Here is a 16290-nt window from a genome sequence, read left to right as displayed (position 1 = left end):
CTCTGAATATGAGAGCAGCTAATATAGTTGCACTGGAAATGAACAATATTGTGTGTTTTTAAAATGCAAAAACCATAAACTGCAGTATCTTAAGTCTTCAGCTGGAGAATAAACTGTATGATAGAATCTGTTAATGCTTTTTTTTTTTCTAATTTATGATAATTTTATAACAAAATGGTAATTTTATAACAAAATGGTAATTTGTTCAGTGTAATAAACCCCTGTGAGTGTACAGCAATGTCAGATCAAAACTGGCATTTTGGCAGTTTAAATTACACATAAAATGAGTATATATAAAGAAGAAGGGTCAGAGTAGGGATTGTACTCAGGGGGAAGAAGATAAAAATACAGAAGGCAAGTACAATGCTTTTTCACAAAAATGTGGCGCACTTGAGTGCTTTCATGAGACTGATTTAGTGAGGAGGTTTTGTGTGTTCTTTTCCAAATAATAGTTTAGCAGTACAGTAATGGTCCAGAATATGCTTTTGCACAGCAAGGCAGAATCACTATGAAGTGAAACTGTACTTTAGACAGGAGGACCTCTTATCTAAACTGTTGGATATGGGGTTAGTGTTCCAGTTGGAAAGGCAGACAATCGTGGATAGAAAAAAATTGCTCTTTTTATTTCATGTAATAGATATGAAAGTGACTATAGATAACATGTTACTCTCATCCAGTCTTAATAAAAGGTTGGCAAACAATGTAATGTAAATACCAATGCAGACCATCGTTTCTGAATGCTTTTCCTTTTAGAATAGAGAAATAACTTGTGTGGTAAGGACTGCAAATGTTACAACAGTTTTAGTGTCTCTGGAGATAGCAATTTGTGCTAATGTACAATGGAAACACAAACGGGCATTCAAAAGTACTAGCAGTGAAAATTCTTGGTTTTATTAACTTTTGGTAACAATGGTACCACATTTAGAAATTCATACAAAAATATCCTTAATTTTAGATCAATCCTTAGTAGAAATTAACACATGCTTGGTTGTTGTATTAAATATCCTTATGGGAATATGTGGTTTTTTGGTTAGTAAAGTAAAAAAGGTGATGACTTCTGTTCCTTATTGTTAGATATAAATTCCTTTGAAGATTAGCATGTTTAATCTTTTTCAAGCTTTTTTTAAAACCCAGGTTTGAAACTTTAAAAAAAACTATTGCTATGTCAGAGACAACAATTGCTTTTTGTCACTTTAGATTCTAATTTTGTCTGATCTTTCCCTTAGAAAAAGTTGTTAACTTTTAACTATTGTTATTTTTCAGTAGAAGAAGGGTAACTCATGTTTACCCCAGAGTAAAGACAAATCCATGGAGATTACTGCAGAGCATCAGATGTCAGATCACATCCCAGCTGACTGTTCTGGTCCCTTACTTGCCTGTCTGTATACATTGCAATAGAGGTCCAAGATGTCTTGGCCTCTGAGAGTTAAATGTGAAAGCATATGCTGTGCCATTATTTTTTCTACTGCCAAGACAAGTCTCGTTCTTGGGCTGCTGGGTAACATGATGATGATCAGGTAATGTGGCTTGCCTGTGCAGCTGGGTTTAAGCGCTTCCATGATGTCCCAGAAAACAGATTTAAAGAACTGGTGCTTTCTAGACCCACCTACCACTTGTGGTGTGGGTGGCTTGCCTTTATGTCATGCTGAATTCATGTAGAATTGAATATCCCAGTTATCCTAATACCTTCATATGCTATTTATGAGTTATAGATCTTTAAATATATCTACACAGACTATAGTGTGGAGAGATTTAGCTCGTGAATGTTACCTGGATGTTGGTAAATGTTGGTTCTGCTTGAGGATCTGCTAGATCTTTCCTTCCTGATTGCCAGAGCAGATAGTACCTGCCTCTGTTACTTGATAAGTGCTTTAGATGCTAAACAAAGTAAAAATTTCCAAAAATCGGGAAGATGCTGACAGCACATCTAATGATAGGAAGGCTGAAATTCTTCCCTGTTTCAACTGAAGACTGAGAAGTCTGTTAGGAGGGGAAGAGTTTTGGATCTGAGAAACTCCTGAAGCTGGGTTTGGAAGTCTCTATTCATTTCCACATTGTGGTCTCTCATGTGTAGAGAACCTCTGTCTGTAAGGCAGTTATGAATGTTGTTGTCAGATTGCACATTCAAAGAGGAACTTTGAGGCCAGGAGATAGACACTATGCACAGACTTCTTCTCAGTCTACTTAAAACTGCACTGTCCTGATTTTTTAAATTTTTTTGGTACATAAATTCTCTATTTGCCTTACTTTGATTTCTGCGAAGGGTTATTTCCACACAATTAGCAAATACTTGGTAATTTCCAAGGAAGCAGAGAGATGATGGGGCAAGTGTTGGAGCCCAGAGGGTCCTGTTGAATTTTACTGTGGGATTATTGAATGTTTGATTAAAAGCAGATCAAAGTACTGGAAGAGATTGACTTGAATATGTGCTATCACTGACAGTCAATTTCTCTTCTTCGTCAATATTTCACCTTCCCAGACTGGATGCTGCAGTTGCTTCAGGAGAAACATGAACCAAAACTCAATAATGGCAGGTGCGTGCTTGAGACATTTTACACCAGTTCATTTCACAGTTATTAAAGCAGAAGAATTGGAAATCTAATTGGCTGAAGGTTTTAAGTACATTTAAGCTTTGTTATGTTTCAGGAATTACATGTATTTGCTTCTTTTCAAAATAGAGGACTGACTTGCTTGTTAGACTACTGTCAGTTGTGGTGCTAAGGGAAGCTGGTAATGTTACATCTAAAATTGGTGCTTTAAAAACATGGTGCCTTATATATTTATATGAAAGTAAATTATCATATTTGAACCCATAAATGCACAATCTAAGATGCTGTCTTTCTCCTTGATTAGTGTTTTGTAAGATCCTTTTCTCATGTGGCAGTGTCCTGCAAACTGCAATAGCAATTGATGTAAATTCGTAAACTTAAAATCTATGAATATATCTTTTAATTTGCCACTTAAATTGATGCAATCCAAGCACACTTTTGCATTCATGTATACAGATTAGAACTGTTTATAGGTATCATGTTTTCTGTTGGCTATTTATGATCAAGTGAGGTATTTTCTTATAATGTTAATGTGTTATCTCTTTTATATATACATTAGAGTATTTTTCTCTTGTAGGATTTGTATGCAGTGCAATTAGTTTTTAACTGTAAACATTTTTAGCTGGGATTCTGAGTAGAAACCATAGCATAATGCAGATGATCATACAAATTTCTGTATCTCGTGGAGAAGAATTCTTATATTCAGCAGTTGTTTTGGTTTTTTTTGTTTGTTTGTTTGTTTTTAATGTATACTACTTTATATAAAGCCAGCATGGAAACAGCTGAGAGCCATTATGTTAGAAAATTTTTGTGCAGAGTGCATGGTGTTTGTGAATGCCACTAATATGATCAAGCTTAATATTTCTTTGAATCAAAATGAGTTTGTCACTCCTGGCAAGACAGAAATCAGTTGCCAGTTGATGTGATTAGTTTTAGTTTGCAGATAATTGAAGTTGGAGTGTGACAAATCCTTCATATTAATTAATAGGAACAATATGTTGTGACAAGAACCCCTACAATTATCTGACAATTTATAACTGAAGAAGAACAGGGTTTGACTTAAATCTCAAGAACTTCAACACATTAATAAATTAATATAATTAAAATAAATGAGAGCTGCATCTGGCACGCCTTATTATACTTATGCAAGATATATATGTTCATGTTGCTCTGTGCTCATTTGAGCATGTTGTATCAGGCAGTGTGGTTATTACTGACTTTATTTTTAAAGTAGAAAACGGTATTCAGAAAAACTTAAATCTCCAGGATTTTAAGGCAGTGCTTAGTCTTCCTATATTGTTTTGGGAAATGAACATTTTTAAAAAACCAACAAAACAAAAACCTGTTAGCTTTGCATTTCTCATTTAGCTATTTTGAGAAATATGTCTATAAAATCTTAATTAAAATATTTAGTTGTGAATTTATACAGTCACCTTAACCTGACTTTCTGGGAAATCTTGTTGGAGAGAGAATAGTAATACTTGATAAAACTTCATGTACTATCGCTTTCATATTTCTGCTGTGACAGCTTCTCTGCTTCTCTAATCTGTTTTGTGGTGACAGCACATGTCTTTAAATAGTAGTATCAGAAGAAAAATAAAAATGTTTAGTGTAGAAATAGCACAGAAATACAAAGCTGAAATAAAAGGGGAAGGGTGCTTTCAAGTTTGTAGAACAGTATTTTCCAGCAATTTGCATCCAGTCATTTGGGAAAACCTGTTGCTTTTATTTTGTGTGTTTGTGGGCATTGAAGAGGGAGTTGCTCTTCCCTTGGGGCCAAGTTGTGATGTCCTGGCAGGGCTGGGAGCCTTGGTTGTCACCCAGCCACACTGTGCCCACGCAGCCCTGCCCCTGCTGAAGGAGCATGCCAGGGAGAGGACGATGCTGCTGCTCTGCCAAGTCCTACCTGTGGGGAAAGGGGAGGAACTGGTGCTGTGCACTGTATGGCATGCTGGGAAGAACAGAGTATTGTTAAAGTCATCTTCGTGGCATTGCCCTGGGATAATTTGTGTAGGACATTTGGGAGCCAAAATCCAGGGGAAGGATGAGTTTCATTTTTATACTCATAGTTTGAAACTTTATAGAGACTATGTAACAGTGTTTATGCTTACTAGTGATTTCTTTTTGCATTCATAGACTTGAAAGTAATATAATGAGAATCATGATTTCTGAAAGTTCTGAATATTGCCCTTCCTGTGGAATTCTAAAAAGGAACTCCAGCTGCTACAAAAATATCATTTCTGAATTAGCTCTGCTGACAGAAGCCACTGCAAATACATTTCTTTCTCTGAGACTATACCTTTTTATTTATCTACAATATTTTTTATTTCTTTGCAGGTATTCATGTATGATATAGCATCTAAACTACTTGTTTTCTTTTCTTCCAGGCTGCTGAATCAGGAATAATAAAAGTGAAAACAATAGCTGCACGGAACACAGATATTTTGGCAGGTAATTATTTGCAGTGCAATAAAAAAAATAAAGCTGAGTGACAGATCAAAATGTTGAAAAGGTGTCTTGGATATGTCTAATGATACTCCATGTCTTTTAGTGTGTAATATATTGTTGATGCTTTACTTTTGGGCACCTAGCAAAAGATCCAGTAGCATGGAAGATTTTTAACACTACTTGTTTCTTAGTGCTATTAGGATGCTGAGGAAGGGCTCTATTTTCAGTTGATGTTCTACAAAAGTAATCATTCACTTAGATAAATAACATGAAATACTATGACCCTACATTCTCACTGTTTTAGTTGCTGCGGTTGAGTGCTCTGTGTGGAGAACTGCAGTATGATCCACATATGTATTAGTACCAGCCTTTGGGGACTAGTAACTGGTAGGCAAATATCCATCTTTATCTGAGACAAGGTCGTTCAATTTAAGATGTTCCAGTGCCTTGAGGGATGGGACATATCTTGTGAGCTGCAGCTTTTTAAGTGCTTAAAACAGTATCTCTTGACTGTGCAGCTTTATAAAGTTGGCTTCTTGCCAGTTGCTGGTAAAGCCCTTGGCTGGATTTGAATGTCCCTGCATTAATACTTGAGTGTCTCCCAGATGTAGTCAAAATCCTTGAAATGCTAGATTGTTTGGAAGGTCCAGCTGCAAAACCATATCTTGATTTGAGATATGTAAATCAGATATTGTTAAGGAGGCATTTTCTAGGATTATTTGAATTAATAGACCCACTCCTCAGTATTTCACTTTAATGCCTCTTTTTTATTTGTTTATTTTCTTTGTTTTTACTGCTGTCATGAATGCTGACATAAGTGGGAAAAGTATGCCAGGTAATGTCAGCTGTATCAAAATACACAAATGAAAAAGGGAAAGCAGTAGTTAGCCAGTTGGGGAGCCAGAAACATATTACTGCATAAAGAAGTTCGTATTTTAGAAAGCTAGTTTCTAATCATGCAAAATTCTCTGTTTATTAGTTTTCAAAGGGAAGAGATAGGAAAGAGCATTAAATTTGATGATGGATGGGCTGTCTTTGCTTTCATATTTTTGAAGGAATACTTTCTTGTAGTTGGTAAAAATTTTTAAATCATTTTCTCTTGGAAAATTTAAACTAAAATGTACTTAGTATTTATTTAATTCAAAAAACCTGCATAGATTTGTTGTTAAGAGGTTTGGGAAACCAGCAGGTCCTAGAAGTTATTTTGATTAGTTAATCTTTGCTAATAGGATAATAGCTTTTTCCTCCTTTGTTCCACAGTTTTGTACTGGGTAAATGTACTTTGCCTGCGCATTATCCTAACATTCCACAGTTAAAGCATAGTAAAGCATAAAACCAGACTAAATTCTTTATGAACTCTTGTATTTTTGAGGTATCAATTATAAGCTAATCTTACAGATAAGTTGGTGTCAAGAGATTGTCTATCTAATATTTAAAATCTTCTGAAGAATAATATATATATCTTAGTAATAATAAAGCCTCAAAATGCTACAATGTAATTATGAAATCTAATGGATACTTTCTGACTGCTAGATAATTTAAGATCATCTATGAGACATTCTAGTAATACAAATAAATATTTTGATCAGGATATAATTTTCTTAATATTTTGGTGTAAACTGTCATTTCACTGACATAGATAAGAACAACTATATCAGATTGCTTTGAATAAGCTGATCTGGTGCTTTCTTGAAGCATTTCATTGAGTATGATTACATTTTTTAGGAAAATAGATGCAGGCTTAAAATCTTTATTAAAATCTTAAAAATCTTTGTTATTTTTGGTGGATTATGTTTAACCTGCCAGAACTTTGAGGTCAGTGATCTAATTCCTTTCTGTCTCTTGGAAAAGTTAAGTTGAGCTTTGAGTTTCAAAGTCTTCATTCTTGGCAGTGTGTACATACTTTATTATTAATTTATAAGAATTAGAGAAATTCCAGAAGAGGAGAAAGCCTTAAATCACAGGAGATAAATTTGAGAAATTATTTTCATGTGGCTTTGAGATATGCAAAAATTTATGGGTTAGGAGTTCTTCTAAAAAATTAGAATTATAATCTTGCTGATGAAATGAACAGGTAAGTTATACTTCCCAGAAAATTCTCATTCATTATGATTCAGTGAGATAGGTTTATTTTTTAATATATTCTGCCATAAATTGGTAGTAAAATGAAGGCAGACCTAGCAATGATAAATTTATTGTGCATTTTAAGACTGAAGCTAATACAGCTACAGAATCATGTGATCACAGAATATTCTGAGTTGGAAGGGATCATCAAGGTTTACCTCCAGACACAGTGAACAGTAAAAGCCCCAAGAATCACCCCATGTGCCTGGTTGCTATAAAACCTGAAGGGGTACCAAAGCAAATCTACAGAACATTAATTTTTCAGCTTCATAAATTAAAAATACTTGTAACAATTCTGTTGTGAGATTGTTGCTTTTAATGGGTTATGGGAGAAAGTATTGTAAAAGGCTAAATTTATTCTTTGTCTTGTTATTCATTAGCTCATGCCATTTTTGCCATTCAGAACTATATCTTGAGTCTCGTGTTAAGGATAAATGTGTTTTGGCATCTTTTTGCTTGCTTTTTTGTGCTTGATAGTTAGAATTTAGTGGCAGTTCAGAAATGTCAACTGGACACAAGAGCCTGCACTGGCTCTGAAGAGGCTGATGAAACTGGACTGTGTGTTGGTATCACCCTGTAAGAACTAGTGTTTTATAGAAAGTTGGCATCTGTCATTTATAATAGACCATTCTTTTCATAGAAACTTTAGAGTCAGTGTTTCAGTTGGAAAATATCACTAAAGTATATTTTTGTAGTTTTGTTTCCTTTTTTTTCCAAATTAGCTGTAGTGATGCTTAGTAGTAGAGACCATGTTTGCATTTTTATGTGAGAAAGTATTTTTTGTTTGTGGTAGCTACTGTCCTCTGAAAAGCTTGTGAAACTTTTAATGAATACATTTCTTCTATTACACATAGACTGAAATACAGTGTATGACCTTCAGTGTAAGAACACACCTTTCAACTGTAAGGAAATTTGTAGTATCTGAAATGGTGACTAGCAGCTAAAATGTTAGAAGTTTGCATGGATCAACAAACATACCTGTAAATGGAAAACCACTTATCAGTCAGAGCCATGTTTTTCTTTCATATTTTTAATATTTTAAAATTTTAATATCTCAGACTTCTTGAGTTACTTTTATAGGAAAAAACTGTTTTAAATGCCAGTGTAGACTGTTTTATTCGTTATGAAGCTTTTTCTCCTTAACAAAAAAACCTAACAACAACAACAAAAACAAAACAAAAAAACAAAACAAAAAAAAAAAGCAGGCGAGAGAGAAGTTTATCGAAATGGGTTTTCTCCTGGCAAAAGTCCATTTTAAGAAGCTACTCTTTTTCACTAAAACACAATTTGACAAATTCACAGCCAGTTGAACATACCCAGGATACAAACAGTCCAGTCTCTCTCTTCCTGTTTTTTTCAGTCCAGTCTCTATCTCCTCCTTTTTTGCCAGCGGCAATTTGCTCTTCCCCTTCCTGCCCCGAGCTTGGAATGTCACTCTGTGCTGCACTGTGTCGCTTCCTGCATTAGGTAAAGCAGGGCAGGACAATGCTCCCAGCCTGAGACTGGTTCTTGTGGGAAGGCCAGGGAAAGCTCTGGCCTTGGCAGAACTGTACACCTTCTCGCTAACCACGTGGACTCTTAAGTGGGTGTTTTGGATTTAGAAAGTCACTTGAGTGTTTAAGGGAGAAGGTTCTTGGAATTTGAGCCTTGGCCAGGATAATTGTGGAAGTGAGCTGTGTCAGCCCATGTGTCTTCACTTGGCTTTTCCCTGTGGTCCACGTGTAAATCCCAAATTTCCAAGACTGGAGATTGCTTTTTGTTAGTAGGTGTGATTAACAATTTTTGCACTGTATTTTTCAAAGTATTAAACATTGACTTTTCTCTTTGAAAGCTTTGAAAGAGAACAGCTCAGAGGTGGTTCAGCCCTTTCTGATGGGTTGTGGAACAAAAGAACCAAAGATCACTCAGCTGTGTCTAGCAGCCATACAGAGGCTTATGTCTCATGAAGTTGTTTCAGAGGTAAGATCAATCTTTATACAGAAACATAAGTATTTCAGAGTGAGAAATACAGACCTCAAATGTAAGGTGAATGAGTTGTTTTAGGAGGCTCTTTATATTATAATGAATATAGTCCACAAAATATTTTGCTCATGTCTGTTTTTCAGTAATTTAAAAGAAAACCTTTTACACCATAACAAAAAGAGGTGAGGCAGTATAGTAACCTCTAGAAGGAAATTTATGAAAATTGAAACCGGCTCATTTAATTCACATTCTTACAGTGCAGGAAATGAACATGTGATGAACCTTGTGCATCAACAAAATATACTTTGTGCAATAATGTTATTGTGCTTTTGTTACATTTTATTTTTAAAAATAAAGTAAAATAGATGCACATTTTCTGCAGCAGTAAATGTCATGATATATTATGGTGCTGCATATATAGTGTGTTAGGAAGCTGATGAAAATAATGCTGTAAAAATACACCTTCAGTTGTGCTTGCGTAATGTAAAATTGTACTGTTTTCTCTCTGACATGAATGAATTCTGAGGGTAAAATACATTTTTACTGTGTCTTCCATATTTCCAAGTAGAAAATGAGGTACAGGCTCTAATTTGTACTGCATATTAAGACATTTCTGTTGTCAATTCTTTAAAAATACTTTGGGAAGTTTGTGACTATGAAATTTGCATTGTATTCTCAAAGTAGTTCTTCAGTATAGACAAACAGGCACATTAATTTATGATATGCCTCTATGACAGTGACATTCTTACATATGTGCATGATATACCAGTACATAAATATTGTAATAGGTGACAAAAAATTATTTCTTTGCAGGCTGCAGCAGGAAACATTATTAATATGCTTTGGCAATTGATGGAGAACAGTCTTGAAGAACTTAAATTGCTCCAGACAGTTCTTGTACTTTTAACAACCAATACAGTTGTGCATGATGAAGCATTGTCCAAGGTAAGAATTTGTTGGTGTTAACTACAGAATTTAAAATATCCAAGAGGAAAAATGGGGAAATTTTACATATGAAGCATGTGAAAACAATGAATGAGAAAAGGGGGTTCTTGATTCTATTGTGTCTCTATTGTCTTTGACTAGACTTTGAAAATGGGATTTCTTTTAGCTTCCTTTTCCATGTGTTTTGTAATTCCTCCTCAGTAATACATTTCAGACTTAATAGGAACTTGAAATAAAAACTCTGAGCCAGTGCCTGTCCTTCTCCTCTGTTAAATTCGTTGTATATTTTTGAACTGTAATCAGAGCACATGGCAGCTCTCCCTAAGAGAAAATGTTAGAAGAAGCTGCCTTCCACCTGGCCTTAAATCTCTTTTGAAAACATTCCAGTTATTGCTCTTTCAGTAACAACTTTGGGTCCTAGTTTTAAACATGAAACATTTTAGATATTATGTTTCAACTAAAAAATTATGTCCCAGTCCAGTGTAATATAAAGTGTAAGCTACTTCTCTTTGAAGAAGCAACATTGTTTACCCTCTCTGACTTGTGAAACTCTGCTTAGTTAGTTTCTCTTGTAGAAACTTGTAGAAAATTGGTTTCAGCCAGATATATATTGCATGTTCATGTTTCAGTTAAGCTGTTGTAAGATTTTAAACTGACGTGGCAACATGATCTGAGTAAGAGTCCACAAATCACAGACATGAAAAAGAGGCAAAAGAAAATTCTGGATCTTGTATGGCTCACAGCATGTAGCACTATGGCTGGGTGTGGTTGAGGCTCTTGAAAGTGCAAGAACACAGTATATGGATAGAAGAACAAGAAATACAGGTTTCACTACACATAAAAATGTTAATTTTCAATATTCATTATAAAACAGGTAAGTATTAAACTATGAGTTAGAGGTAATAACAAAATCCAATGGGAAAATGTATTCAGGTCATTGCCAGCACAATGGCACTTTGAAATGCACAGTTTAGGATTAATAGCAGTCAAGGCAACATGATTGTGAAAGTATTGTGATTCAGCGTAGGAGAGGAATGACATTTTAGCTGTGAAGCTGACTGACCTTTCTGTGATTAACCTTACAATCCTAATGTCCTTTTGACATTAATTGATACAAGTTGTTCTGTGTCATGATTACTGTGTATTCTCTGTATGATGACTGCAATTTTGTTGGCACATTGTAATGTGTTCAGTTAATACCACGTTTTGATTGCCTTTTGGGAGGATTGCTAGGGAGTTTTTTGGCTAGGGTAATCCATAGAATGTATTCTGGTTCTTCAAATTTATTTTTTTTTTTGACAACCTTCTGACAAACTGTAGCAGAAGGCGTTCCTCAGTCCATCAACCTTCTTGACTCTTAGCTAAAAGATGAAATATATTGTTGTAAGGTAATATTTTTTCTGTTTTTTTCTTTTCAGGCAATTGTACTTTGCTTTCGATTGCACTTCACAAAAGATAATATCACAAATAACACTGCGGCAGCTACAGTGCGGCAGGTAGTTACTGTTGTGTTTGAGAGAGTGGTTGCTGAAGATGAACGATACAAAGGTGGGCATACTGCTTACTCAGCTTGCTTTTATTTACCTGCTTTTTTGACACATATCAGATGTTTCTCTTTCAGATAAAGAAGTAGTAAGATGTCTATGGATGTTATAAAAACGTCACAGACATCATTAATTTTAACTGTCTTTTATACACTGATTTGTATTTAAAGGAGATTAAATCCTTCACCATTGTGTCAGTCCAGTTCAATGCAGCAATATATAAAACCTAGATTTTTTTTCAAGCTTTGAGAACTGGTCTTCAGGTTAGTACTGTAAAGGGATTTGAGGTGAGGGTGTCATTTATGGTGCAGATACCATAGATTGCTGAGTGGGAAATACATGGCAGCAGTAGTTTTGAAGAGAACATTGGAACGCAGTGCTTGGTATCGATGATCTTTGGTAGTCAATCTAATGTTTGTTTCTATATACATGATAAGTTGCAGAAGAATTACTTGGCCATTCTCATAGAATATTCCTGTGAGAACACTTAATGCATACTTGATTTTTAACAGTAACTTTGTTCATAAAAACTTTTTGTTTTTTTGCACAGATGCTGTTGACCAGCCAGCTGCAGTTCAAGGGAATAGCAATAGAAGATCTGTCAGTACGCTGAAGCCATGTGCTAAGGATGCATATATGCTTTTTCAGGTAGATGGGGAGCATATATATATGTATTTGCAGTTAAGATTGGGTGCTTCTACATCTCTTTAAGAAATTTTAAGAGTTTGCCGTTGGCATATTGACAATGTCCTTAACCAGAGCCTTGGGTTTTCTTATGCTATTTATTCTAATTGGTGATGATATGCTGTATCACAGGGGAATGATGAGAAAATAAAGATAAAGTGGCCTTGGAAAATGTTTTATTAAAAATCTTAAATAATAGCTAAGTGTACATGTCTGCATTAAATTCATGATTATTATTTCTGTGAGCCTGTGGTGGGTTTACCCTAGCTGGACTCTCAAGTACCCTCCAAATTGCTCTACCACTCCCTGTCCCAGCTGATGGGGAGAGAAAAGGAGAAGGAAAACAATTCATAGGTTGAGATGAGGCAGTTTACTAAAGCAAAAGCAAAGGTTTGCATGTGCATGAGCGAAGTGCATCAGCAAGCAATGTTCAGCCACTTCCTGGGAAGCAGAGCTTCAGAATGCATGGCAGTTGCTCCCAAAGGCAAACATTGTAAATAACAGATGCCTCCCTTCCTCTTCCATTTCTTAGATTCTACAACTGAGGTATGGAATATCTCTTTGGTTAGTTTGGGATAACATTTTTTGTGTCCCCTCCCATGATCTTGCCCAGCCCCTTGGTGGCAGTGGAGGGAAATCTTGAGAGACAGCACTGAGTCAGTGCTATTCAGATGTAGCCAAAATACTGGTGTGTTATCAGCACCTTCCTAGCTACCAATGCAAAGCTCAGCACTGTAAGGGCTGCTGTGGGGAGAGTTAACTCCATTTCAGAAAGACCCAGTACAGAGCAAAACACTGCAACTGTAATTTAGTCCTGTTTCTTGTGGTTGGTACTGGACATTAAAGTCAAGTATGTAGTGAAAAGGAGTAGTTGCATTCATCACACCAATAAAAATCTTCTTGACTTAGCAAATTGACTCGTCTTGAGATATTTTTGAGGCTAGGAATGAACACATGCTACAAGGATTCCAGCAAAGTTAAAAATTATTTTAAACATTTTCTATGCTTTATAATTTGTGTTAAAAAGTATTTAAAGAAAAAATAACGTTGAAATCAGGAGATTGCTCACAAAAGAGGAGAGTTTGTAGATTTCATTATGAAGTCGGGAAACTTTCTTGGTACAGGACTTTACAGAGAATGACAGTGTTACTGTGTTTCTTTCTAAGGATCTCTGTCAGTTAGTTAATGCTGATGCTCCCTACTGGCTCGTGGGTATGACAGAAATGACACGTACGTTTGGCCTTGAGCTTCTTGAGTCGGTCCTCAACGACTTTCCACAAGTGTTTTTACAAGTGAGTAGTTCTTGGGTGGAAAACAGGAAGACTTTTACTCACACGAGTAGTAAAATCTACACTTAATTAAATCCTCTTTAATTTGACATGAATGTTGTTACCCTGGAGGACTTTTAGCTTTTATGTTTTGGGGGGGTGTGGGGTGGTGTTTAACAGAAAAGTTCCCTGTGCTTCTTGAATGTTTTTCTATTCCTAAACTCTTTATTTATATTTCTGTTTTATTTATGTTTATACATTTTGTAGAGCTGTTTTACTCTTTCACTTTTGGTTTTGGTGTTTATATCTCCTCCAGAGATGCATTTTCTTATCTTGCCTTATTTATGACAGCTCTGTAACTAAATTTGTGGAATTGTTACTTCTACAAAACTATTAAGCTCACCTCACTTGTAAAGTAAAAATCAAGACTGTGAATTGCATGTATCTACTGCATATAAATGCCTCATGATCCTGCAATAATGTGTTTTATTAGCTGACAGTAGATAAATTAATTTATAAATATATAAGTGATATATTAGCAGCCTATTTCAGCTTGCAAAATACAGGAAGAAGGATGCATGGCATGAACCTGACAATTGTAATTTCATACTTTTTGGTAGCTTTACAATGGTGTCTGCAGTTCTGCCTTTTCATTTCCTGATTGTCATTTATACCAGAATTTGCATGATTTCAGACTGCTTGATCATAACTACAAATGTAAATAAGATGTATAATCAGAGCTACTGCTAGCAATTAAGGAATATCTGCATGTAACTTTTTCTGTTTTCTTTTTCAGCATCAGGAATTCAGTTTTCTTCTTAAAGAAAGGGTATGCCCTCTTGTTATAAAGCTCTTCTCCCCAAATATCAAATTCAGGCAAGGTTCCACCACCTCATCTTCCCCAGCACCAGTGGAAAAACCATACTTTCCCATCTGTATGCGTTTGCTGCGAGTAGTTTCTGTTTTGATTAAACAGTTTTACAGTTTGCTGGTAAGAATATGCTCAAATTTTCTTTATGCAATTTTATTTTTCTATGTATATGCCAGTGCTGTGATCAGTAGTAGTGTTCATTAGTTCTTGGGAGCTGTTGATGTCTACTGAGGGAAGAGAAGGCTAAATACTCTTTTCCTCTTATATTTATTAGTGTTTACATGTATTCTAAATGTATGATTTTGTTAGACATGGACTTGTATGAATTTTATAGTAGATTAGCTTTTCTCTATTTAACTGCCTTTCAGGTTTTGGGAACCTTTTGATCTTCTGTTGTTTGCCTCACTTTAGATAATGATGATTACTGTGCCTTGTTAATACTTTCTAAGAGGCTTTTGACTTGAGTTGCTAAAGCTGTTGACAGAATGTGGGTAAAAAACACATGTTCAGCCACTCTTATGTCCTGAGTTTTTGGTATTTGTTAAAAAATATATTTTTCATTTGTCTACTGTAGTAAATGTATGACCTTTATTGCAATGTCTGAGAGGAATTTAACTCCTTCAGTACAATTGCATATGTGATTTTAGCTTGTCAAAAATGTTACGTTTTAATAAAATTCTGAGTAAATACTCACTCCAGGGATTTTTTTAGATTCTGTACAAAACTTGCTGTGGTAGGACTCCTGAGATGAAAGGTTTCTTTAGAAATTATTTTGTAGGAGGCTTTTTCTTTTTATTAATTACTATAAACTATATGTTTTAGGTAACAGAATGTGAAATCTTTCTGTCATTGCTGGTTAAGTTTCTGGATGCAGACAAACCACAGTGGCTACGAGCTGTTGCAGTAGAATCTATTCACAGGCTTTGTGTGCAGCCTCAGCTATTAAGGTATTAACTATATTGGCTTTTGCTTTTACATAAAGTTTAAGATATATTTTTATTATTTTTCTCTAATGGAAAATGCTTCCTAAAACATTGCAAATGTATAGAAACTTAAATGCAATAAGCTGCTCGTAATAATTTTGTGTAATGCATTAGGCAATGCTTATTATCCAAGAAGGGCTGAATTATAGTTGAGTATGTCTTAGCAGTGTCAAAGGAACATTTTCCTAAAATTAGATACTATTGTTTGCCTAAATATTTGCTGTTGAAATGTGCTTTTAGGCTGCAGTTTGGAGTGTGTGTGGGGGTGAAGTTGCTGTTAAAATATTCTTTTAGTCCCCAGTTTGTCAAATACTTTCTGTTTTATAAAATACCTTCCAGGTCTTTTTGTCAGTCATATGATATGAAGCAACATTCCACTAAAGTTTTCCGTGATATTGTGAATGCACTGGGGTCCTTTATCCAGTCTCTATTTCTTGTACCAAGCACAGGGAACACATCAGCAACACCAAACCAAACTGGTAAAGCCTTGTCCTTATTATCATTTTATTTTTCTATCATTTTCTTGTAATAATGTATTCTGTTTTGATTCAGCTCTGGTACTTTGGTGTTTATTTTGGTAAAAAGCTAGCTTGAGTAGAGCTAGTGTTCTCAGCTCTGGTACAACAGGGGATTTTATCTACCTGTTTTGTGGGGAAGGCATAGACCCCAGTCAGCAGCAGAATCAATCTGCCTTGATTCCTGTTTTTCAGTGATCAGATTCCTTGTTTCACAAATTTTCGGAGGGAAATTCCATTGGAGTTATTTCTAATTTCTGACTGTACAAAATATATCTGATTTCTGTCTCCTTGTGCAGGGATGTCATTTATGGCAGGGCGCAATTTAAGTAGTAAGACGGTGTGGGTTTGTGGGAGGCAATCAGTAGTTCTTCTGGATGTTCAAGGCCAAAACTGG

The 16290-nt window shown here is 35.3% G+C and overlaps 1 protein-coding gene across 5 annotated transcripts in view; it reads left to right on the top strand.

Annotated features, from left to right (window-relative positions):
• LOC131592602 (protein MON2 homolog) overlaps nucleotides 1-16290 on the top strand; it is a 106215-nt gene that overhangs the window by 8096 nt on the left and 81829 nt on the right. For 4 of the 5 annotated variants that reach the window (XM_058864203.1, XM_058864201.1, XM_058864204.1 and 1 more), the window contains exons 2-10: nucleotides 4937-5000; nucleotides 8953-9080; nucleotides 9897-10028; nucleotides 11447-11576; nucleotides 12123-12220; nucleotides 13423-13548; nucleotides 14321-14515; nucleotides 15218-15342; nucleotides 15718-15857. In XM_058864203.1, the coding sequence (XP_058720186.1) occupies nucleotides 4937-5000; nucleotides 8953-9080; nucleotides 9897-10028; nucleotides 11447-11576; nucleotides 12123-12220; nucleotides 13423-13548; nucleotides 14321-14515; nucleotides 15218-15342; nucleotides 15718-15857 (1138 nt within the window). Of the gene's footprint in view, nucleotides 1-2479; nucleotides 2535-4936; nucleotides 5001-8952; nucleotides 9081-9896; nucleotides 10029-11446; nucleotides 11577-12122; nucleotides 12221-13422; nucleotides 13549-14320; nucleotides 14516-15217; nucleotides 15343-15717; nucleotides 15858-16290 lie in introns of all 5 variants that reach the window. The other variant, XM_058864205.1, reaches the window with a different exon arrangement.

The sequence above is a fragment of the Poecile atricapillus genome, chromosome Z, assembly GCF_030490865.1.
Source record: "Poecile atricapillus isolate bPoeAtr1 chromosome Z, bPoeAtr1.hap1, whole genome shotgun sequence".
NCBI classification, from domain to species: Eukaryota; Metazoa; Chordata; class Aves; order Passeriformes; family Paridae; genus Poecile; species Poecile atricapillus.
Note: the sequence above shows the minus strand (reverse complement) of the source record. Positions and strands in the feature narration are given on the sequence as shown.